The 23,872-nt window shown below is 52.0% G+C and overlaps 1 protein-coding gene across 11 annotated transcripts in view; it reads left to right on the top strand.

The window, feature by feature from the left end:
• Positions 1-874: 874 nt before the first annotated feature.
• LOC141124023 (zinc phosphodiesterase ELAC protein 2-like) overlaps positions 875-23,872 on the top strand; it is a 172,884-nt gene continuing 149,886 nt past the window's right edge. For 3 of the 11 annotated variants that reach the window (XR_012240755.1, XM_073612094.1, XM_073612096.1), the window contains exon 1: positions 12,845-12,927. Coding sequence is in view for 4 of the 11 variants with exons in the window: in XM_073612099.1 (XP_073468200.1) it covers positions 1,201-1,442; positions 12,623-12,761; positions 12,845-12,927; positions 16,292-16,413; positions 18,742-18,767 (612 nt within the window). In the remaining 7 variants the exon portion in view is untranslated. Of the gene's footprint in view, positions 1,443-5,243; positions 5,295-5,375; positions 5,447-5,775; positions 5,841-8,951; positions 9,163-9,247; positions 9,529-11,817; positions 11,876-12,622; positions 12,762-12,844; positions 13,518-15,870; positions 18,391-18,741; positions 19,006-23,872 lie in introns of those variants that run through there. The other 8 variants (XR_012240758.1, XR_012240757.1, XR_012240759.1 and 5 more) reach the window with 8 other exon arrangements.

Raw genomic sequence — 23,872 nt, 5'->3', positions numbered from 1 at the left:
ATTTTCAGCACCATCTGCCACTGGGAGGGGGTAATAATAAATTAGATGAAATGAATAGGAGGTGTAACAATAATATAAAATAATAGAAAGATTAACAATGAATATAAAATGATAGGAGGTGTAATAATAAATAAAATAATAGGAGGGGCAATAAAAAATTAGATAAAATAATAGGAAGAGATGATAATGATGACGTGTATACTGATAGATATATAATAGGTGGTAGTAATAATAATAATAATAATAATAGGGACTGTGGGGAGAATTTCCAGTGTTCAATAAATAATATTAAATAATAGGCGGGATAATAATGAAGACGTAGGAGGGGTAAGAATAAATTAGACACATTAATATGAAGGGATAATAATGATGACGTGTGTATAGTTTATATATATATAAAAGGAGTAATAATATTGTACCACATATATATTTTATAAGGAGTGATAATATATACATATATAGGAGTGATAATATATACATATATAGGAGTGATAATATATACATATATAGGAGTGATAATATATACATATATAAGGAGTGATAATATATACATATATATAGGAGTGATAATATATACATATATAGGAGTGATAATATATACATATATAAGGAGTGATAATATATACATATATAGGAGTGATAATATATACATATATAGGAGTGATAATATATACATATATAGGAGTGATAATATATACATATATATAGGAGTGATAATATATACATATATAGGAGTGATAATATATACATATATAGGAGTGATAATATATACATATATAGGAGTGATAATATATACATATATATTTGTGTGGATGGACTAATAACATTGTACAGGGGACGCGCACGGGGACGCGCACGGGGGCGGGGACGGTAGAAGGATGTAGGAGGAGCGGCAGTGCAGAGGGCTGGAGAGGCGGAGTTCCGATCTCCGCCGAGAGACAGGGGGAACAGATTTCGACGGGGAACCAAAAGGGGCGGGGTATTAGTAGAGGAAGTGAGTTGCGATGGGATAAAAGTTCCGAAGACTTTACTCTGATTGGAAGATTGTTGCCAGGTTCCCGGATCGCCGCCCTCCCATTGGCTGTCAGTCGGGATGCTGGGCTCTGATTGGGGAGCTGCCTGTCAGTCACACGGAGGGCCGGGTCCTGATTGGACGGCCAGGAAGCACGTGTTCCGGTGAGCGGCCAGTCTCCGGGCTGTATGGGGATCTGTGACCTGCTGTGGAGGCGCCTGTGCCGGCCTCTTATCATGTCCCAGGCCGAGGCTCGGGCCTTCAGTGCCCGGAAGAGCAAAGCGCCCCGAGAGACCCTCCGACACATCAAGAACAAGGAGAAGCTGAGCCGGACCGGAACCCTCGGGCCCCACACCTTCTATGTACAGACCGTGGCCTCCGGGAGCCGCGACACCGGGGCCTCCCTCTACCTCTTCTCCGAGCACAACCGGTGAGCGGGGGAGGGGCCACACCGGGGGAGGGGCCACACAGGGGGGAGGGGTCACACCGGGGGAGGGGAGGGGTCACACCGGGGGAGGGGAGGGGTCACAGTGGGGGAGGGGCCACACCGGGGGAGGGGAGGGGTCACGCCGGGGGGAGGGGAGGGGCCACACAGGGGGGAGGGGTGCTGGGGTCAGGAGGGGTCACAGTGGGGATGGGGAGGGGTGCTGGGGTCAGGAGGGGTCACAGTGGGGAGGGGTGCTGGGGTCAGGAGGGGTCACAGTGGGGAGGGGGAGGGGTGCTGGGGTCAGGAGGGGTCACAGTGGGGGAGGGGAGGGGTGCTGGGGGCAGGAGGGGTCACAGTGGGGAGGGGTGCTGGGGGCAGGAGGGGTCACAGTGGGGAAGGGGAGGGGTGCTGGGGGCAGGAGGGGTCACAGTGGGGGAGGGGAGGGGTGCTGGGGTCAGGAGGGGTCACAGTGGGGAGGGGGAGGGGTGCTGGGGTCAGGTGGGGTCACAGTGGGGAGGGGGAGGGGTGCTGGGGTCAGGAGGGGTCACAGTGGGGAGGGGGAGGGGTGCTGGGGTCAGGAGGGGTCACAGTGGGGAGGGGAGGGGTGCTGGGGGCAGGAGGGGTCACAGTGGGGAGGGGTGCTGGGGTCAGGAGGGGTCACAGTGGGGAAGGGGAGGGGTGCTGGGGTCAGGAGGGGTCACAGTGGGGAGGGGAGGGGTGCTGGGGGCAGGAGGGGTCACAGTGGGGGAGGGGTGCTGGGGGCAGGAGGGGTCACAGTGGGGGAGGGGTGCTGGGGGCAGGAGGGGTCACAGTGGGGAGGGGGAGGGGTGCTGGGGGCAGGAGGGGTCACAGTGGGGAAGGGGAGGGGTGCTGGGGGCAGGAGGGGTCACAGTGGGGAGGGGTGCTGGGGGCAGGAGGGGTCACAGTGGGGGAGGGGTGCTGGGGGCAGGAGGGGTCACAGTGGGGGAGGGGTGCTGGGGGCAGGAGGGGTCACAGTGGGGAGGGGGAGGGGTGCTGGGGGCAGGAGGGGTCACAGTGGGGAAGGGGAGGGGTGCTGGGGGCAGGAGGGGTCACAGTGGGGAGGGGTGCTGGGGTCAGGAGGGGTCACAGTGGGGAGGGGGAGGGGTGCTGGGGGCAGGAGGGGTCACAGTGGGGAAGGGGAGGGGTGCTGGGGTCAGGAGGGGTCACAGTGGGGAGGGGGAGGGGTGCTGGGGGCAGGAGGGGTCACAGTGGGGAAGGGGAGGGGTGCTGGGGTCAGGAGGGGTCACAGTGGGGAGGGGAGGGGTGCTGGGGGCAGGAGGGGTCACAGTGGGGAGGGGGAGGGGTGCTGGGGTCAGGTGGGGTCACAGTGGGGAAGGGGAGGGGTGCTGGGGTCAGGTGGGGTCACAGTGGGGAAGGGGAGGGGTGCTGGGGGCAGGAGGGGTCACAGTGGGGGAGGGGAGGGGTGCTGGGGGTAGGAGGGGTCACAGTGGGGAGGGGGAGGGGTGCTGGGGTCAGGAGGGGTCACAGTGGGGAGGGGAGGGGTGCTGGGGGCAGGAGGGGTCACAGTGGGGGAGGGGAGTGGTGCTGGGGGCAGGAGGGGTCACAGTGGGGAGGGGGAGGGGTGCTGGGGGCAGGAGGGGTCACAGTGGGGGAGGGGAGGGGTGCTGGGGGTAGGAGGGGTCACAGTGGGGAGGGGGAGGGGTGCTGGGGGCAGGAGGGGTCACAGTGGGGAGGGGGAGGGGTGCTGGGGGCAGGAGGGGTCACAGTGGGGAGGGGGAGGGGTGCTGGGGTCAGGAGGGGTCACAGTGGGGGAGGGGAGGGGTGCTGGGGTCAGGAGGGGTCACAGTGGGGGAGGGGAGGGGTGGGGTGCTGGGGTCAGGAGGGGTCACAGTGGGGAGGGGTGCTGGGGTCAGGAGGGGTCACAGTGGGGGAGGGGAGGGGTGCTGGGGTCAGGAGGGGTCACAGTGGGGAAGGGGAGGGGTGCTGGGGTCAGGAGGGGTCACAGTGGGGGAGGGGTGCTGGGGGCAGGAGGGGTCACAGTGGGGAGGGGGAGGGGTGCTGGGGGCAGGAGGGGTCACAGTGGGGAGGGGGAGGGGTGCTGGGGGCAGGAGGGGTCACAGTGGGGAAGGGGAGGGGTTCTGGGGGCAAGAGGGGTCACAGTGGGGAGGGGGAGGGCTGCTGGGGTCAGGAGGGGTCACAGTGGGGAGGGGGAGGGGTGCTGGGGGCAGGAGGGGTCACAGTGGGGAGGGGGAGGGGTGCTGGGGGCAGGAGGGGTCACAGTGGGGAGGGGGAGGGGTGCTGGGGGCAGGAGGGGTCACAGTGGGGAGGGGGAGGGGTGCTGGGGGCAGGAGGGGTCACAGTGGGGAAGGGGAGGGGTGCTGGGGTCAGGAGGGGTCACAGTGGGGAGGGGGAGGGGTGCTGGGGGCAGGAGGGGTCACAGTGGGGAAGGGGAGGGGTTCTGGGGGCAGGAGGGGTCACAGTGGGGAGGGGGAGGGGTGCTGGGGGCAGGAGGGGTCACAGTGGGGAGGGGGAGGGGTGCTGGGGGCAGGAGGGGTCACAGTGGGGAAGGGGAGGGGTGCTGGGGTCAGGAGGGGTCACAGTGGGGAAGGGGAGGGGTTCTGGGGGCAGGAGGGGTCACAGTGGGGAGGGGGAGGGGTGCTGGGGGCAGGAGGGGTCACAGTGGGGAGGGGGAGGGGTGTTGGGGGCAGGAGGGGTCACAGTGGGGAGGGGGAGGGGTGCTGGGGGCAGGAGGGGTCACAGTGGGGAGGGGTGCTAGGGTCAGGAGGGGTCACAGTGGGGAAGGGGAGGGGTGCTGGGGTCAGGAGGGGTCACAGTGGGGAAGGGGAGGGGTGCTGGGGTCAGGAGGGGTCACAGTGGGGAAGGGGAGGGGTGCTGGGGTCAGGAGGGGTCACAGTGGGTAAGGGGAGGGGTGCTGGGGGCAGGAGGGGTCACAGTGGGGAGGGGTGCTGGGGGCAGGAGGGGTCACACGGAGAAGCGCAGTCTGTGGCCTTTGGGGTTCTATAGGGTGGGGGGAGAACTAATGAGAGGAGGAGTCTACATCTCCATAGAGAAGGCCGACATCTTAGGAACACTGTTCAGGGATTTGGGGTGATTCCGGAGCCACATGTGGGGTATTGGGGACACAGTGGCAGCAGATGAGGGTTGTGATGTCATCGTGTCTCTGGCTCTCTGTGATGTCATCGGTCCCCTATGATGTCATCGGTCCCCTGTGATGTCATCGGTCCCCTGTGATGTCATCGGTCCCCTGTCCCCTGTGATGTCATCGGTCCCCTGTCCCCTGTGATGTCATCGGTCCCCTGTGATGTCATCGGTCCCCTGTCCCCTGTGATGTCATCGGTCCCCTGTCCCCTGTGATGTCATCGGTCCCCTGTCCCCTGTGATGTCATCGGTCCCCTGTGATGTCATCGGTCCCCTGTCCCCTGTGATGTCATCGGTCCCCTGTCCCCTGTGATGTCATCGGTCCCCTGTCCCCTGTGATGTCATCGGTCCCCTGTCCCCTGTGATGTCATCGGTCACCTGTCCTCTGTGATGTCATCGGTCCCCTGTGATGTCATCGGTCCCCTGTCCCCTGTGATGTCATCGGTCCCCTGTCCCCTGTGATGTCATCGGTCCCCTGTCCCCTGTGATGTCATCGGTCCCCTGTCCCCTGTGATGTCATCGGTCCCCTGTGATGTCATCGGTCCCCTGTGATGTCATCGGTCCCCTGTGATGTCATCGGTCCCCTGTCCCCTGTGATGTCATCGGTCCCCTGTCCCCTGTGATGTCATCGGTCCCCTGTCCTCTGTGTTTCCTCTCTTGTAGGTATCTCTTTAATTGTGGAGAAGGGACACAGAGGCTGATGCATGAGAACAAGTAAGATGTATTCCCTCTTCTGATTGGTTGAATATAATATATATATATATATAACGCTCTCTCTGTATATTCCCATCGCAGGCTGAAGTCGTCTCATCTGAACACCTTGTTTGTGACCCGGATGAATTGGGCCAATGTGGGAGGTTTATCAGGCAAGTCATGTGATGGGCGGTGAAGGGTCATCGCTCTGCCATTGGACGGGTCACCATATGGGGCGGTTGGCGAGGGGTTAATGCCGGTGACAGACTCATCATCTATAATCAGAGAGATGCAATTATCGGACCTCCAGCTGTTGCAGAACTACAAGTCCCATCATGCCTCTGGCTCTGGGTGTCAGGCTTGTGGCTGTCAGAGTCTTGCAATGCCTCATGGGACTTGTAGTTCTGGAATATCTGGAGGTTCCAGTGATTGGATATCCCTGATCTCTATCATTTCTGACTTGCCCAGTGTTTCCTCATCTCTGGTGTTGCCCCCCCTGTAGGCATGCTGCTGACATTGAGGGACGTCGGACTTCCTTCCTGTGTGGTGGCCGGACCTCCTCAGCTGGTAAAATCTCCACATTTTTATATTTCCATTGTTGTGTCCTAGTGGTGGGGGATGTGCACAATGCAGCATCTCCTATCGGGGGAGGGGAGGGGGATTTACTAAAACTGGTCCACACAGGATCTGCTGCAGCTCTGCATAGGAACCAATCAGCTTCCAGGGATTTTTGTCAAAGCTTCATTGGACAAGCTGAGGTTAGAAGCTGATTGGCTCCCAGGATGAGCTGCACCAGATTCTGAGTGCTCCAGTTTTAGGAAATCTCCCCCCATAGGAAGCGGAAGATCGTATTTCCTTCATTTCTTTCTCCAGCTTGGACCAATGTATGTGTGTGCCATGCTTGTGGCATCCGGTGCCGGCATGGGTGCCAATCGGGGAACACACACCAAAAGTATTGGGACGTCCTCATTTACACACACATGAACTTTAATGAGGAAGTAAACCCCTCCCCCCTTGTGTGTTTTGTGCCTATATATAGGTGGCACTATAAATATATCTTCATCTAGAAGAACGATCGAACATTCCCATAGACACCCTCCTAAACCTTGTGGACGGCCTTCCCAGAAGAGGTGAAGCTGTTATAGCTGCAAAGGGCGGAGCCAACTCAATATTGAACCCTCCGGACTAAGACTGGGAGGTCATTAACTCCTTCAGATCTGCGCCATAGCCGAATGACGGCCACAGAGCGGACTTACTTTGCTGGGAGTACATCAGTAGACGTCGTCCTGTGCCCGAGCAGCCTGCAGCACGCTCTGTGATCAGCGGGTCTATGAGATTCGGCTGATCACAGATCGGAGTAAGGGGTCGATCCTGAACCCTTATCACATGATCAGCTGTCAACCAATGACAGCTGATCATGTGATGTAAACAGAGCCGGTAATCGCCTATTTTTTATCCTCGCGATGATAGTGAGGAGGAAAAAAAAAAAAAAAAAGCCGATCACCAGCGGCTCTCAGAGGGATATCGGTCCCGATCAAGGAGAGCTGCCGCATGCTCATCTGTGCCCACCTGCCATTGCCACCTACCTGTGCCCACAGTGCCGCCTTCTCTGTGCGTCATCAGTGCCGCCTTCTCTGTGCCTCATCAGTGCCGCCTTACCTGTGCGTCATCAGTGCCGCCTTCTCTGTGCGTCATCAGTGCCGCCTTCTCTGTGCGTCATCAGTGCCGCCTTACCTGTGCCTCATCAGTGCCGCCTTACCTGTGCCTCATCGGTGCCGCCTTACCTGTGCGTCATCGGTGCCGCCTTCTCTGTGCGTCATCGGTGCCGCCTTCTCTGTGCGTCATCGGTGCCGCCTTCTCTGTGCGTCATCAGTGCCGCCTTCTCTGTGCGTCATCGGTGCCGCCTTCTCTGTGCGTCATCGGTGCCGCCTTCTCTGTGCGTCATCGGTGCCGCCTTCTCTGTGCGTCATCGGTGCCGCCTTCTCTGTGCGTCATCGGTGCCGCCTTCTCTGTGCCTCATCGGTGCCGCCTTCTCTGTGCGTCATCGGTGCCGCCTTCTCTGTGCGTCATCGGTGCCGCCTTCTCTGTGCCTCATCGGTGCCGCCTTCTCTGTGCCTCATCGGTGCCGCCTTCTCTGTGCCTCATCGGTGCCGCCTTACCTGTGCCTCATCGGTGCCGCCTTACCTGTGCCTCATCGGTGCCGCCTTACCTGTGCCTCATCGGTGCCGCCTTACCTGTGCCTCATCGGTGCCGCCTTACCTGTGCGTCATCGGTGCCGCCTTACCTGTGCGTCATCGGTGCCGCCTTACCTGTGCGTCATCGGTGCCGCCTTACCTGTGCGTCATCGGTGCCGCCTTACCTGTGCGTCATCGGTGCCGCCTTACCTGTGCGTCATCGGTGCCGCCTTACCTGTGCCTCATCGGTGCCGCCTTACCTGTGCCTCATCGGTGCCGCCTTACCTGTGCCTCATCGGTGCCGCCTTACCTGTGCCTCATCGGTGCCGCCTTACCTGTGCCTCATCGGTGCCGCCTTACCTGTGCCTCATCAACAGCGCTGCCCATCAGTGCCATTTTACTGCCCATCAGTGCCGCCTTATCTGTGCCCGTCAGTGCAAATCAATGAAGTAGAAAAATTACCATTTTCTCATATGTTTCCCATTTTTTTATAATTAATTTCCTTCACCTCAAGTGTACATTTTATAATTAATTCATTCAGCTTATCTATCATTCATGGTTATTTTTTTTCATCGAGTTTAACGTGGGTTGTCCCAGTGTCGGTTTTGTTCCCTGTCACATTGGTGCTCCTCCTGTATGCGCTATGGCGGCTCAGGCCTCCGCTTGTCCTGTTGGCCGCTACTGCCTTGGTCCGAAGCTGCGATGCACACTGTGGTTGGTCCCCCCCCCGCTGCCCTTACCCTGGGCGGGCGGGGCCTCTCTCACTGTGCATGGACGTCACGCATCTCGCGCCGGCTGTATGGCGTCCTGAGACGCCATATAACGGCAGCTTGAGTCTTACACTCTCCAGCGCTCGGCAGGCCTGGAGGTAGACCCACGACCGGCCGGCTTGGGATCCTAGCTGGCGGGATCGGGGTGCCTCCCGGCCACCTATTGGGCAGCTGGTGCTGGACGTTGGGGGTTCCCTCCTCGGCGGTGCCCCCCGCAGTGTCCCTTCCAGTATGGGCTCTCACTTGTCCACTTCCCTCACCATCCCCTTGGCTGATCCGCCCTCATCCTCACATCAGGTATGTCCATTCCTCACTTTTCACCTCTCACCTTTCCAGTCTTCTCTCTGACCTCTTTTAGCTTTCTCTTCAGTGGATAGCCACACTGTCTCTTCCCTTATCCTCTCACCCTCTTACTCCTCTTTTCATCTTCCCCCTTACCTATCTTCCACTCTCCCCCCCCCCCCCCCCCTTTCCAGACCCATCCCCCCTCTTCCCATACTCCTCCACTTTTGTCCTTCCCTCTCTTTCCTCCCTTTCCCCTCACTTCACTACTCCTCCCTTTCATTTTCTCCTTCTCCCTCCTTCCTCCTTTTCTTTTCTCTTCCCTTTCTTTTCTTCCCCCCTCATCTCACTTACATATTCACTTTTTTGCTGTTTTTTTGAGCTTTCATGTTTTTGCTTTCTACCACATATTTGGTTATTTACACATCACCCCCCACACTTGTCTCTTACAGGTTGTGAAGTGCATCACTTTCCTTCCTCCATACGGGGTCACACACAACACCCATCCACTTCCATTCCCCACACTGACCCATCTGGGGGGCCACTTGTGTGGGCGGCGCCGCTGAGGCATACCCCCTCAGCTTCGGACCCTGGCACACGGGCTGGCTCGGCATGTGGGGCCGTGTCGTCTTCGCGCATGCATGTTGCGAGTCCTTGTTTCCGGTGAGAAAGCAATATTCAGTCCTGTTCCATCACTACCCATTTGGTTTTCAATAATACTCATTACTGCTATCTCCCTAACTTTTAGATGATACAACGGTTACGCTCCTGATGAGGGGCTATAAGGCCCCGAAACGACGTAGAGCTCAGATCCACCGTTTTGTATACATAATGATTCATCACAAGCGTATGAACGTTCCTACCTACTGTATGTCATGTTTGCATTCGTTTTTCTTGTCGATTTTTATACAATTTTTGAATGATTTTAACCATCATTATAGAGCCATGTGCCTTAATATGTATGTAAAAATAGGAAATTGTGAAATTTTTGTATTATCTCAAGAATAAATCACATTCTTATCCAATCTACATTCTTGCCCCCTTGTGCCTCATTTAAAGTCCCGCATCTGTTCTCTTTTACTTTCTTTTAGAAAAATTACCTGTTTATAAAATTTTATAACAAACTATGAAACATGATTTTTTTTTTTTTTTTCAAAATTTTTCATCTTTTTTTGTTTGTTTAACAAAAAATAAAAATCCAGCTGTGATTAAATACCACCAAAAGAAAGCTCTATTTGAAAAAAAAATGATAAAAATGATATAAATGTCCTATGTGTACAATGTTACATGACTGAGTAATTGTCATTCAAAGTGCGTCAGCGCTGAAAGCTGAACATTGTCCTGGGCAGGAAGGGGGAGGGGAGTGCCGGTAAGCAGAGAGGTTAAAGTTCATGTGTGTGTAAAGGTGTCCCAATACTTTTGGTAAGATTGTATTCTCTCAATGTATGAAAAGTGTTTCTGTTTTGACAAGGTGGAAAGGCGAATGGTGACATCACAACCTCCACCTTGTCCAATCAGAGATCACTTTTTTTGTTGATGGAGAGAATGCAAAGTGTGCTCCATATGGTGCCGTGTCTTGAGGGTGACCCACTGTGATCATTAAGCAGCACAGCAGCCAATCGGCTCGGGACTCGGATGCTCCCTACAATCCCTGTAGTCAGTGGTACCTACTGTCCTCATTTCCATCTTCTGCAGGTTTGGGCTCCACCTACTTCCATCGGTTCAAGCTGGAGCAATTCTAACTGTAAACCTTTCCATACCAGAACGGAAGCCATGCTCTAGAGCAGTGATGGAGAACCTCGGCACCCCCAGATGTTTTGGAACTACATTTCCCATGATGCTTCACTACACTGCAGAGTGCCTGAGCATCATGGGAAATGTAGTTCCAAAACATCTGGGGTGCCAAAGTTCCCCATCACTGTCCTAGGCGGAGCACACCTGAACCTGGTAAGTGCAGCTCTGATAGGTTCACTATAACTTCACCCAAAATGAAAAGGTGAATGAACACGCCCCTCATCGTCCCACCCCCCCCGCCCCTCCCCAGTCCCTGTTACACTCGCATATGTGAACCTGACCTAAAACACGACCAGAAATGTCTTCAGTGCCAGTAATTGTCAGGCAGGGATGGTGCCAAAAAGCACCGCTCCACTTCATCATGTGAGATGATCCCAAAAGGAGAACAAACCGCACCTTGCTGCCCCGCAGCTACGAATCCTCAGAGCGTCGTGGTGACTCGGCACTGGTTCCTGAATGTCTGCGCTCAGCAGAAGACATAAACACCGATCGGGGAGTCTGAAGAATAAAAACTGCTTCTATTTATTTAACCAATTACACTTACAGTGCCGCCGCATACAATGTTAGTATCTCTGTCCCAGAGAGCGTCACCAGATTTCCCACCGGCGTCCATGATGACGTCACATGTGTGGCCCCTCCCAACGCGTTTCTGGGAATAGATGGAATTGAGGAGAAGTGCCGGTCTCCCTGCAGCCTCTGCGGGGTGATTGCACAGCATTTAGTGGTGTGGGCAGCAGGATAGATAAGTATTCGATGTCTTCTTTAAGGATGAGCTCCGGCGTGTTCGCACAACCCACGTGCCGAGGCCGCGCCAGGAAGTCGGCACTGCGGAGCGCTAATCACAGGCAGTGAGACGTAGTCCCGATGTGCGGCTGCAGAGATGGGGAAATGTCTCACTGCTTGTGATTAGCGCTCCGCAGTGCCGACTTCCTGGCGCGGGCTCTGCACGTGGGCTGTGTGGGAACACGCCGGAGCTCACCCTTAAGGCCCCGTACACACGATCGGACTTTTTGACAACAAACATGCAAATGACCTGTTTTAAGGCAACATCCGCCCGTGTGTACGCTCCAGCGGACAAACCTTTTTTTGGTTTTCATCGGACAGATGTCGGCTGTGCGAACAGACAAACTTGGCGGCAACAAAAGTCCAACGTCGGCTGGTCCGATCGTGTGTACACAAAACCATCGGACTTTAGTCCAAAGTACAAACACGCAGGATCAGAACCAATGCAAAAGATCAGACAATACAGAAGGTGACCAAAGGGTGGCGCCGGAGAAATGAACGTCCTCTTTTCAATTGTCGTCAGTACGTTCGTGTTTGTTACCTAAAAAGTCCTGCCGTGTGTATGCAGAACAAGTTCACGGCCAACGCCCTTTGGACAGAAATCCACAGAGAAGTTTGAAGTCCGATCGTGTGTACGAGGATTTAGTCTTCTTTGTGAAGAGGTTTCCCCTCTGTGACTGTGTTAGATTGGAGTGTGGTCAGTATTGTCATTCTTTTTGTTTTTTTTCCTTGTTAACACAGGAGAAGCTCCTGCAGGCCATCAAGACCTACTGTGGACCTCTAGACGGCCTTAATGTCGGTAAGTCTTTTTTTGTTTTTTCCAAGACTACATGCTGTGTGATTTGGCATCAGATGCCCGCTCCGTGGTTCCCAGGCTCCTCCCACTCCTCCCCGGAGCCTCAGACTAATGATATCAGGGTGGTGAATGGGAGGTGCTGCAGGAACAATTGCCCCCCCGATTTTCCCTTTGGGCAGTATGAACCCGAAAGTGCTCCACAAAAAGGTCCAAATCCCAACTGGGGGGGGGCACAGAGGATGCTGCATGTCTAAAGGGAATATTTGTAAGAGGTGGCCGATGACAGTACAGCCCAGGAGGAGAGGAGATTGATGGTGACTGAAGTCTTCCATACAGCAAATAAAAGGAGGCTCAATATGGCTTCTGCAGCTTCGAAGGGTTATGTGGTGGAGATTGAAGTTTGCAGGGAATTGAGAATAGACATGGGGGGGGGGGAGGGGACTTTGCTACAGGTGATGGGGGGGGGCGGGGTTCCCTTTTTTAAACTGGCTTTTAGCACAGGAAAGATTCAGTCCAATGCCATTGCAGTGCAGCAGCTGTTCTTCTATTACAGGGGACTTCAAACTACGGCCCTCCAGTTGTTCAGGAACTACAATTCCCATCATGCCCGGTCAGGTCTGTGAATGTCAGTTTTGCAATGCCTCATGGGACGTGTAGTTCCGTAACACCTGGTGGGCCGCAGTTTAGAGATTCCTGTCATCTATTATATGTAACCAGAAGCCCCGCCCCCTTTTCTTTTTTTCCTGGCAGGTTCGGCCCGAGGACGGAGCACCTGATCCTGAATGAGAGCGTTTCCTCCATCCATAACCAAAGTGCCTACAGAATTCAGACCCAGCTGAACCTCATCCACCCTCGTATCTTCCCGCCTCTCCCTGACCTCTCTCGGAAGGTAAGTGGCTGTGCATGCTGGGATTTGTAGCTCTGCGGTGGGGAGCTGCTTCCATAGAGTCTCCCATGTGGTTTTGTATGCAGGAGACGGCAGAGAAGGACGTCCGAGGAGTTAAAGCAGAATGTCTTCTAAAGTACCAGCTGAGACCGACCAGGGAATGGCAGAGGTAAGCCGACTCCTCATTGGCTGTGCACCGATACCCTTCTGTAGTTGGTGGTAGGTGTACCAGCGTGGCACAGGCGAAGGCGTGTCTCCTATGGTTACTCCATTGTCGTGGCCGGAGGATCCAACCAATAATATTAGTAATTTATTTTATCTTTCTACAATTCAACCCAAAAGAATCGGATCAGGAGAGCCTTGGAAAAGTAAGAGCTCCGCCCACATCTCTTTTCATTGGCCAAGGCCCTTCTGCATCAGAAACAAACCTTTCCGTAGATTTCATGTGCACTTCTGGCCAAGGTGTGGAAATTGGAGGATTTCCATATTCCCCCAGCAGAGCAAATCAACTTCAAAACAATCCCTCACTGAACTCTGTAGCTGCAGGCACTGCGGAGCAATTCATTCTCAACTATTGCAGAAGTCATTCTATCAGCAGCTCTTCTTCCTCTCCTGGAGATCCGGCTCTATTTACATTACAGCTTAGAAGGGGGAGCGCGGGAAACGAGCTGCTGGGAGAGTGGGGAGCCGGGGGTGTGGAGTTCCTGAGTAACTGCTGGGAGTGGGGAGCCGGGGGTGCGGAGTTCCTGAGTAACTGCTGGGAGTGGGGAGCCGGGGGTGTGGAGTTCCTGAGTAACTGCTGGGAGTGGGGAGCCGGGGGTGTGGAGTTCCTGAGTAACTGCTGGGAGAGGGGAGCCCGGGGGGGGGGGGAGTTACTGAGTAACTGCTGGGAGTGGGGAGCCGGGGGTGTGGAGTTCCTGAGTAACTGCTGGGAGGGGGGAGCCGGGGGTGTGGAGTTCCTGAGTAACTGCTGGGAGGGGGGAGCCGGGGGTGTGGAGTTCCTGAGTAACTGCTGGGAGGGGGGAGCCGGGGGTGTGGAGTTCCTGAGTAACTGCTGGGAGTGGGGAGCCGGGGGTGCAGAGTTGCTATGTCACAGCTGGGAGGGGGGAGCCCGGGGGGGGGGGGGGAGTTACTGAGTAACTGCTGGGAGTGGGGAGCCGGGGGTGTGGAGTTCCTGAGTAACTGCTGGGAGTGGGGAGCCCGGGGGTGTGGAGTTCCTGAGTAACTGCTGGGAGTGGGGAGCCCGGGGGGGGGGAGTTCCTGAGTAACTGCTGGGAGGGGGGAGCCGGGGGTGTGGAGTTCCTGAGTAACTGCTGGGAGGGGGGAGCTGGGGGTGTGGAGTTCCTGAGTAACTGCTGGGAGTGGGGAGCCGGGGGTGTGGAGTTCCTGAGTAACTGCTGGGAGGGGGGAGCCGGGGGTGTGGAGTTCCTGAGTAACTGCTGGGAGTGGGGAGCTGGGGGTGCAGAGTTGCTATGTCACAGCTGGGAGGGGGGAGCAGGGGGTGCTGATCTACTGTACAATACTCCAACCCTCTTCTCTTCTGGTGGGGCTGTACGGTTGTTCTGGTACAACAATGTCTGTTGTTGGCTGAAGCTTCTGGACCAAGTTATCTGCTGATCTAAGTTAAGTATGGTCAGCACGGTGGCTGAGTGGTCAGCACCTCCTCCTGGCAGCACCGGGGTCATCGATTTTGAATCCCAACCACAACATTACCTGCATGGAGTTTGCATGTTCTCCCTGTGCCTGTGTGGGTTTCCTCCGGGTATTCTGGTTTCCTCCCACACTACAATGACTTGCTGGTAAGTAGGGTTACATCGATATCAGTGCCGATAGCGAGTATTTGCCCGAGTGCTTCACCTGATACCTTTGCATCCCGGAAGTCAGTGGGCGGGTGGAGTGGGTGGGAGAAGGCGGAGCTTGGGTCCTAGCACAGTGAGAGTCCTTGCAGTGGAGGAAGGTAAGCTTATGGGGCAGGGGTGTGGGTCGCAGCCGCACGCTATCCATCAGCATCGGTGACCCGGGCCATCAGAATCATTAACGGAAGTGACGGCCCGCGTCTCCGTCAGAGGCTGTACACTGCAACGCCCATCTTGGTACACCCAAGATGTCCGCTGCTGCATTCTGACTAGACTTTACTGAGGCCGAGTGCAGGGTGTATCAAGATGGGCGTTGCAGTGTACAGCTCATCAGTCTTGTCGATTTTTATATTTTAGTGCTGCATTATTTTCAGTGCCACTGCCTACCAAACAGTTCCACCTATCATTGCCCATAAGTGCCACCTATTAGTACACATAAGTGCTGCAAATCAGTGCCCATCAGTGAGTGCCAGCCATCAGTGCCCATCAGTGAGTGCCAGCCATCAGTGCCCATCAGTGAGTGCCAGCCACCAGTGCCCATCAGTGCCCATCAGTGAGTGCCAGCCATCAGTGCCCATCAGTGAGTGCCAGCCACCAGTGCCCATCAGTGCCCATCAGTGAGTGCCAGCCATCAGTGCCCATCAGTGAGTGCCAGCCATCAGTGCCCATCAGTGAGTGCCAGCCATCAGTGCCCATCAGTGTCCATCAGTGAGTGCCAGCCATCAGTGCCCATCAGTGAGTGCCAGCCATCAGTGCCCATCAGTGAGTGCCAGCCATCAGTGCCCATCAGTGTCCATCAGTGAGTGCCAGCCATCAGTGCCCATCAGTGAGTGCCAGCCATCAGTGCCCATCAGTGAGTGCCAGCCATCAGTGCTGCATATTAGTGTCCAATGTTGTGCTTTGAAAACTGTGACATGACATCCAAAGAAATGATCGGTATCGGTGAGTACTGGAAAAAGTCTCGGTACTTGTACTCGGTCTTAGAAAAGTGGTATTGGTGCAACCCAACTGGTAAGTTACTTGGCTCCGGTCTGATTGGCTCCAGTATAGGAATGTGTGTTGGGGACATTAGATTGTCAGCTCCTTGAAGACGGGGACTGATGTGAATGTACAATATATGTAAAGCGTAAATTGTCAGCGTTATAGAAGTACCTGAAATAAGTAAAAGGAGCCGGTATAGTTGGCAAGGGGTGTGTGTGTGTGTGTGTATATATATATATATATGTATATGTATATGTATGTTCTCTATGCTTTAGGTTAATTGGAGGAGGAGGCGGTGTCTGGTGATTGGAGGAGGAGGCGGTGTCTGGTGATTGGAGCAGGAGGCGGTGTCTGGTGATTGGAGGAGGAGGCGGTGTCTGGTGATTGGAGGAGGAGGCGGTGTCTAGTGATTGGAGGAGGAGGCGGTGTCTGGTGATTGGAGGAGGAGGCGGTGTCTGGTGATTGGAGGAGGAGGCGGTGTCTGGTGATTGGAGGAGGCGGCGGTGTCTGGTGATTGGAGGAGGCTGCGGTGTCTTGTGATTGGAGGAGGAGGCGGTGTCTTGTGATTGGAGGAGGAGGCGGTGTCTGGTGATTGGAGGAGGAGGCGGTGTCTGGTGATTGGAGGAGGAGGCGGTGTCTGGTGATTGGAGGAGGAGGCGGTGTCTGGTGATGATCTCATAGTGATTGGTATTTCAGGGACATGGTCACCAGTAACAACGGTCCGGAGTTTGTGAAGGAGGCGATGAAGCTGCCGGGATTCCCGGACGCCCTGAAGTTGTGCAGACGGCTGCTAGAGGCCGACCTCCAACAATCTGCGGGTAAATACTAATGTTACTTCTAACCTTTTGCCCCGGAGTATTCGGAGGGGGACACCTCTGATTGGCTTTCATTGCTCGTTGTACATAAAACTGACCTCTGGGGTCCCGCCCACTTTTCATTCCTAGATCCCCTCCCCCGATGCTCAATAAAATCGCCATGAAGTATTTCTAATCCATGCCTTATGCCGTGTACACACGACTGTTTTTTCCGACGGAATTCCGCTCAAGCTGTCTTGCCTACACACGATCACACCGAAGTCCGACCGTCCAGAACGCGGTGATGTACAACACGTACGACGGGACTAGAAAAAGGAAGTTCAAGAGCCAGTAGCCAGTAGCTTCCGTCTCGTACTTGCTTCAGAGCATGAGTCGTTTTTGGTCCGTCGGAAACAGCATACAGACGATCGGTTTTCCCGATTGGAATTGGTTCCGTTGGAAATATTTAGAACATCTTCCATTTCTAGGCCCGTCAGAATTTAAAAAAAAAAAGTCAGATGAGGCCCACACCCACGATCGGAATAGACGATGAAAAGCTTCCGTCGGACTTTTTCTGTCGGACATTCCGCTCGTGTGTACGCGGCTTTAGTTTCATTCGTTTTTGTTTTTTCTTTTCGGTTCTTGGGTCATTTTTTTTTTTTTATGATCGACATTTGAAAATTCAAAAATCCGAAATAATAACTTACTAACTAATAATAAATGACTATTAAATGATATTAATAATAAAGTATTGGAGTTTCCTTTCAAATGTGGCTGTTAGTGAACGTAACGAATACAAATCTAAACAAATGGAATGGAACTAATTAATAATAAATAATAATAGTAATAAAAAGTAATTTGTTACGTTCCATTCCTTTTAGACGCAGCATTCGTTATTTCCGATAATTCGTAACTTCAGATAAATTTGTATTCATTACGTTCACTAACAGCTAAATGTGAAAGGAAATTCCAATACCTATCATTTAATATTTAGTAATAGTTAAGTTATTATTAGTTATTATTTCAGATTTTCGTAATGAATTTATCCGAAGTAACAAATTATCTGAAATAATGAATGCCGCATCTAAACGAATGGAACGTAATGAATTAATAATAATAAATAATAATAATAATAAAAAGGTTTTATTATTATTATTTATTATTATTAATTCGCTACGTTGCATTCGTTTAGATGCGGCATTCATTATTTCGGATAGTTCGTACCTTTGGATAAGTTCGTATTCCTTACGTTCTCTAACAGCCAAATTTGAAAGGAAATTCCAACACCTATAATTTAATGGTTAGTAATAGTTGTTATTATTTCAGGTTTTCGGATTTTCTTTCTTATTTTTGGATTCTCGTTCTTTTGAATTTTCCGATTTTCATTCTTATTTTTGAGTTTTAATGAATTTTTGAATTTTTTCGAAAATTCGAAATGGGTTTCCGTTAATTCGAATATTTCCGAATGAACGAATTTGTCGAACTTCACCGGGATAAAAACGAATTAGTAAGGAATTGCACGTGTCTAGTTTTAACACAAGGGTGAGGCTCTTTATTTTCAGTCATGTGACGGTTATGTTTAAAATCTAATTTCTCTCGGCTGAAAATAACTTTCACCTTTCGAAAACAAAAATCCTTATCCTGCTGTGTGGATTTGTTAAAAACTATCATTTAACCTTTTATTTTTTCTTTATTTTTTCTTTCGAAACAAAAATAAATATTTTGTACTATTCTGTTTTTGTTTGTTCTTTCATTACATGTGCAGTGCAAACCCTGATGTACTGTATGCTATCATTCTCTATGTATTACTTTTATATTATTTGTTTCCTTTGTTACCATTACAAAACAATAAAATGTATTCATTTACCAAAAAAAAGAAGGAAGCCTGTATTACCTGTTTGGACCATGAGGTGGTGGTAAAGGTCCACAGCTGGGTGGAGACATTTGCGCGTTCTGTGATCCAATACTCCGTTTTGTTGGAGTGAGAAGAAAAGAGAGAAAGAGAAAAGAACAAAACAATTCCTGAAATAAGAATAGGAAGACCCTTTGAGGGTCCGGGGATCTTCCAGGCGAGGTTTCCACCTCATCCCTTTAAATCTGAACACATATGAATTACTCGGGTTCTGAGGCTGATTAAGGTGGTAAGTAAACTCGATTGGTTCGTTATCTGCATTAAATAAGCCTCAGAACCCGTGTAATTCATATGTGTTCGGGTTTTAAAGGGATGAGGTGGCAACCCTAGATGCACCGATACCATTTTTTTTTTTTTTTTTTTTTTACAGGGAGTATGAGAAACAATTTTTTTTTTTGTACTCGCCGATACCAATCGCAACTGTTTTGTTTACACTTCAGCTGTCAGCAATTGTGGAGGAACCTGACTGGCCTGCACAGAGTCCTGACCTCAACCCCATAGAACACCTTTGGGATGAATTAGAGAGGAGACTGCGAGCCAGGCCTTCTCATCCAACATCAGTGCCTGACCTCACAAATGCTCTTCTGGAAGAATGGTCAAACATTCCCATAGACACCCTCCTAAACCTTGTGGGCGGCCTTCCCAGAAGGGGCGAAGCTGTTATAGTGCCTTGCAAAAAAGGGGGCGCCATACAAATGCCCCCCCACACTTTTCACATATTTATTTGTATCATTTATCATTTTCCTTCCACTTCACAATTATGTGACACTTTGTGTTGGTCTATCACATAAAATCCCAATAAAATACATTTACGTTTTTGGTTGTAACATGAGAAAATGTGGGAAGTTTCAAGGGGTATGAATACTTTTTCAAGACACTGGAGTGGCGGCCTGTAATGCAGGGCACAGGCTCCCATTCATGCGTCGCCCCCCCTAATCTACATGCAGGGCACAGCCCCCCTATTCATGCGTCCAGCCCCCTAATCTACATTCAGGGCGCCGGACACATTGATTCCAATGGTTTTTTTTTTTTTTTTATGAAGCACATGATTAGAGCCTGAGGCTCTAATTGGCTCAAAAAAAAAAAAAAAAGGTTGGGAGAGCACTGTGCCCTGAGCCCACCCAGTTGTATGACAATAGTGAATGAATCTTCGCTACAGGCACGCTGATTCTCCTCCCGGCCAATCAGGAAGCGGGTCTTGAGACATGTTTTCCTGATTAGCCGAATGCAGAAGCGATCCTATTGGCCTAGGAGGAGGGAGGAGACACAGGACCGCCGTGATGCCGAAGAGAAGACGCAGGAGGGAAGTGCTGCCCGGCTACTGGGGCACTGCATTAGCTGCAAAGGGCGGAGCCAACTCAATATTGAACCCTCCGGACTAAGACTGGGAGGTCATTAATGTTCATGTGTGTGTAAAGGCAGGCGTCCCAATACTTTTGGGAATATAGTGTATATTGCACAAGTAACTGTGTGTGTGTGTGCAGATATAGACAGAATACAGACGAGCGGATTTTTAGACCGGACTCGAGTCCGTCGGATAAATTTGAAACGTGTTCCAAATCTAAAGTCCGTCAGATTTTTGACCGAAAAAGTCCGCTGCAGGTCCGATGGAGCCCACACACGGTCGGATTGTCCGCCAGATTCAGTCCGTCGGACAAGTCCGGTCGAAAAGTCCGCCCGTGTGTACGCAGCATTAGATGGAGTGGGGAGGGATTAGAACCCCGGTCAGTTTTTATTGCTGTTTGTGCCCCCTGTTAATGAGATCCCCCTCTCTATTTTCATGTTTACTATTATTATTATTATACAGGATTTATATAGCGCCAACAGTTTACACAGCACTTTACAATATAAAAGGGAGACAATACAGTTATAATACAATAAAATACAAGAGGATTAGGAGGGCCCTGCTCAGAAGAGCTTACAATCTAATAGGGCGGGGCAGGTGGTACAAAAGGTTGTAACTGTGGGGATGAGCTGATGGAAGTGGTAGAAGATTAGTGGGAGATGTGATCGGCTTCCCTGAAGAGATGAGTTTTCAGGGATCGTCTGAAGGTAGAAGAGTAGGGGATAGCCGAATAGATGGAGGTAGCGAGTTCCAGAGGATGGGAGAGGCTCTGGGTGATATTTGGAGACAAGATTGGTGATGTAGCTCAGGACAGAGTTGTGAAGGGCTTTGTGTGTTGTGGTTAGGATTTAGAATTTAATTGGCTGGGTGATTGGGAGCCAGTGTAGGGATTGGAGGAAAGGGTTGGTAGAAACTGAATGGAGACCAGTGTAGGGATTGGAGGAGAGGGTTGGCGGACACTGAATGGGAGCCAGTGTAGGGATTGGTGGAGAGGGTTGGTAGACACTGAATGAAAACCAGTGTAGGGATTGGAGGAGAGGGATGGTGGACACTGAATGGAGACCAGTGTAGGGATTGGAGGAGAGGGATGGTGGACACTGAATGGAGACCAGTGTAGGGATTAGAGGAGAGGGATGGCGGACACTGAATGGAGACCAGTGTAGGGATTAGAGGAGAGGGATGGCGGACACTGAATGGAGACCAGTGTAGGGATTAGAGGAGAGGGATGGCGGACACTGAATGGAGACCAGTGTAGGGATTAGAGGAGAGGGATGGCGGACACTGAATGGAGACCAGTGTAGGGATTGGAGGAGAGGGATGGCAGACACTGAATGGAGACCAGTGTAGGGATTGCAGGAGAGGGATGGCAGACACTGAATGGAGACCAGTGTAGGGATTGCAGGAGAGGGATGGCAGACACTGAATGGAGACCAGTGTAGGGATTAGAGGAGAGGGATGGCAGACACTGAATGGAGACCAGTGTAGGGATTAGAGGAGAGGGTTGGCAGACACTGAATAGAGACCAGTGTAGGGATTGGAGGAGAGGGATGGCAGACACTGAATGGGAGCCAGTGTAGAGATTGGAGGAGAGGGTTGGCAGACACTGAATGGAGACCAGTGCAGGGATTGGAGGAGAGGGATGGCAGACACTGAATGGAGACCAGTGTAGGGATTAGAGGAGAGGGTTGGCAGACACTGAATGGAGACCAGTGTAGGGATTGGAGGAGAGGGATGGCAGACACTGAATGGAGACCAGTGTAGGGATTAGAGGAGAGGGTTGGCAGACACTGAATGGAGACCAGTGTAGGGATTGGAGGAGAGGGTTGGCAGACACTGAATGGAGACCAGTGTAGGGATTGGAGGAGAGGGATGGCAGACACTGAATGGAGACCAGTGTAGGGATTGGAGGAGAGGGTTGGCAGAGACTGAATGGAGACCAGTGTAGGGATTGGAGGAGAGGGTTGGCAGACACTGAATGGAGACCAGTGTAGGGATTGGAGGAGAGAGATGGCAGACACTGAATGGAGACCAGTGTAGGGATTAGAGGAGAGGGTTGGCAGACACTGAATGGAGACCAGTGTAGGGATTGGAGGAGAGAGATGGCAGACACTGAATGGAGACCAGTGTAGGGATTAGAGGAGAGGGTTGGCAGACACTGAATGGAGACCAGTGTAGGGATTGGAGGAGAGGGTTGGCAGACACTGAATGGAGACCAGTGTAGGGATTGGAGGAGAGGGTTGGCAGACACTGAATGGAGACCAGTGTAGGGATTGGAGGAGAGGGTTGGCAGACACTGAATGGAGACCAGTGTAGGGATTGGAGGAGAGGGTTGGCAGACGCTGAGCGATTGGTAAGGTAGATAAGTCTGATAGCAGCATTCATGATAGACTGAAGAGGGGAGGAGTCTATGGAGAGGCAGGCCAATGAGAAGGGAGTTGTAATAGTCATGACGAGAGATAACGAGGGAGTGAATGAGGAGTTTGGTGGTTTCATTTGATAAAAAGGGGTGAATTTTAGAGATGTTATGAAGGTGAATTCTACAAACTTTTGACAATGATTGGACTTGAGGCTGAAATGACAAGTCAGAGTCTAGGATTACACCGAGTACCCTGACGTGAGGGGAGGGACTGATGGCTGCATTGTTGATTTTGATGGAAAATTCATGGTGGGGGGCGAGGGAGAATATTAATAGCTCAGTTTTAGAGAGATTTAGTTGAAGGAAGTGGTGTGACATCCAGGCTGATATGTCAGTAATGGAGAGGAGACTGAAGGAGTGAGGTGAGGAGTAGACAGATAGATTTGGGTGTCATCGGCGTATAAGTGGTACTGGAAGCCGTGGGCGGTTATCAAGTGACCGGGGAGGAGGTGTAGATAGGGAAGAGAAGGGGTCCAAGAACAGAGTCTTGGGGGACCCCCACAGAAAGGGGCAATGGAGAGGAGGAGACAGAGTTGTAGGTGACACTGAAGGAACGCTGTGATAGATAGAGAACCAGGATAGAGAAGAATCTCGGAGGCCAAGGGAATGGAGTTTATTGAGAAGGAGCGGGTGGTCAACAGTATCAAAGGCCGCAGAGAGGACGAGTAGTAGGAGTATGGAGTACTGGCTGTTTGTTTTAGCAGTTAGTAAATCGTTAGTGAGTTTTAGTAAGGCGGTTTCCGTAGAGTGCTGCGAGCGAAAGCCAGACTGTAAGGGGTCAAGAAGGTTATTTTCACTGAGGTAGGAGCTAAGACGGTTGTAGACTAAGCGTTCTAGAAGTTTAGAGGTGAATGGGAGCAATGAGATGGGTCTTAAGTTGTTCAGGTTGGTGGGGTCCAGTGAGGGCTTTTTAAGTATGGGAGTGATCTGTGCATGTTTTAGAGGGGAGGGGAAGATGCCACTAGAGAGGGAGAGATTGAAGATGTGGGTGAGGGAGCATAGGATAGAAGAAGAGGGTGACCGTAATAGTTGTGAGGGAACAGGATTCAAGGGGACAATTGGTTAGGTGGGCATCTGAGAAGTTTTGGAACCTCTTCAGTAGTAGTTCAAAAGAGGAGAGTGTTGAATGTGGTGTTAGGCAAGGTATGTTGGGTGGGGAAGATGTCCGCACAGTGGAGGTGTCCACAGGAATTGCATCAATCTTGTCTTTGAAGTGATTGGCAATCTCTTGGGCAGTGAGTGAGTTAGTGGGTAGAGGGGGGGTGGGGGACGAAGCAGAGAGTTAAAGGTTGAGAAGAGCCGACGGGGACTGGATGACAAAGTATTAATAAGAGAGACAGAGTAGGCTTGTTTGGCAGCATGGAGGTAGGAATTGTGATTTTGAAGGGCAGATTTATATAGGGTAAAGTCTTGCAGACATTTGGTTTTACACCACAGTCATTCAAGAGCACGGCAATGTCTCTTGAGATTTCTAGTGTTGTCAGTTTGCCAGGGTTGTAACAGTCGGGGCCTGATTCTGCGTGTGGTTAGAGGAGCAAGTGCATCTTGTGTTGATGAGAGTGAACTGTTGTAGACAGAGGTGGACAGGACAGGTCAGGACAGGGGAGAGATTATGTCATATAGGTGGTCAGTAGTAGAATAGAGAAGAGAAGGGTTAAAGTGGCGAAGGTTCCTACAAGTAATTGTTTGCTGCTTGGAGGGATGGGTGGTTGGAGGCAAGGATACAGTGAAACTGATGAGGTTGTGATCAGAGAGAGGAAAGGGGGTGTTGGTGAGGTTGCCAAGATTGCAGAGATGGGAGAATACAAGG

This window comes from Aquarana catesbeiana, unplaced genomic scaffold, assembly GCF_042186555.1.
Source record: "Aquarana catesbeiana isolate 2022-GZ unplaced genomic scaffold, ASM4218655v1 unanchor94, whole genome shotgun sequence".
Classification (NCBI taxonomy): Eukaryota; Metazoa; Chordata; class Amphibia; order Anura; family Ranidae; genus Aquarana; species Aquarana catesbeiana.
The sequence above is the reverse complement of the archived record's forward strand: the minus strand, read 5'-3'. Positions and strand labels throughout refer to the sequence as shown.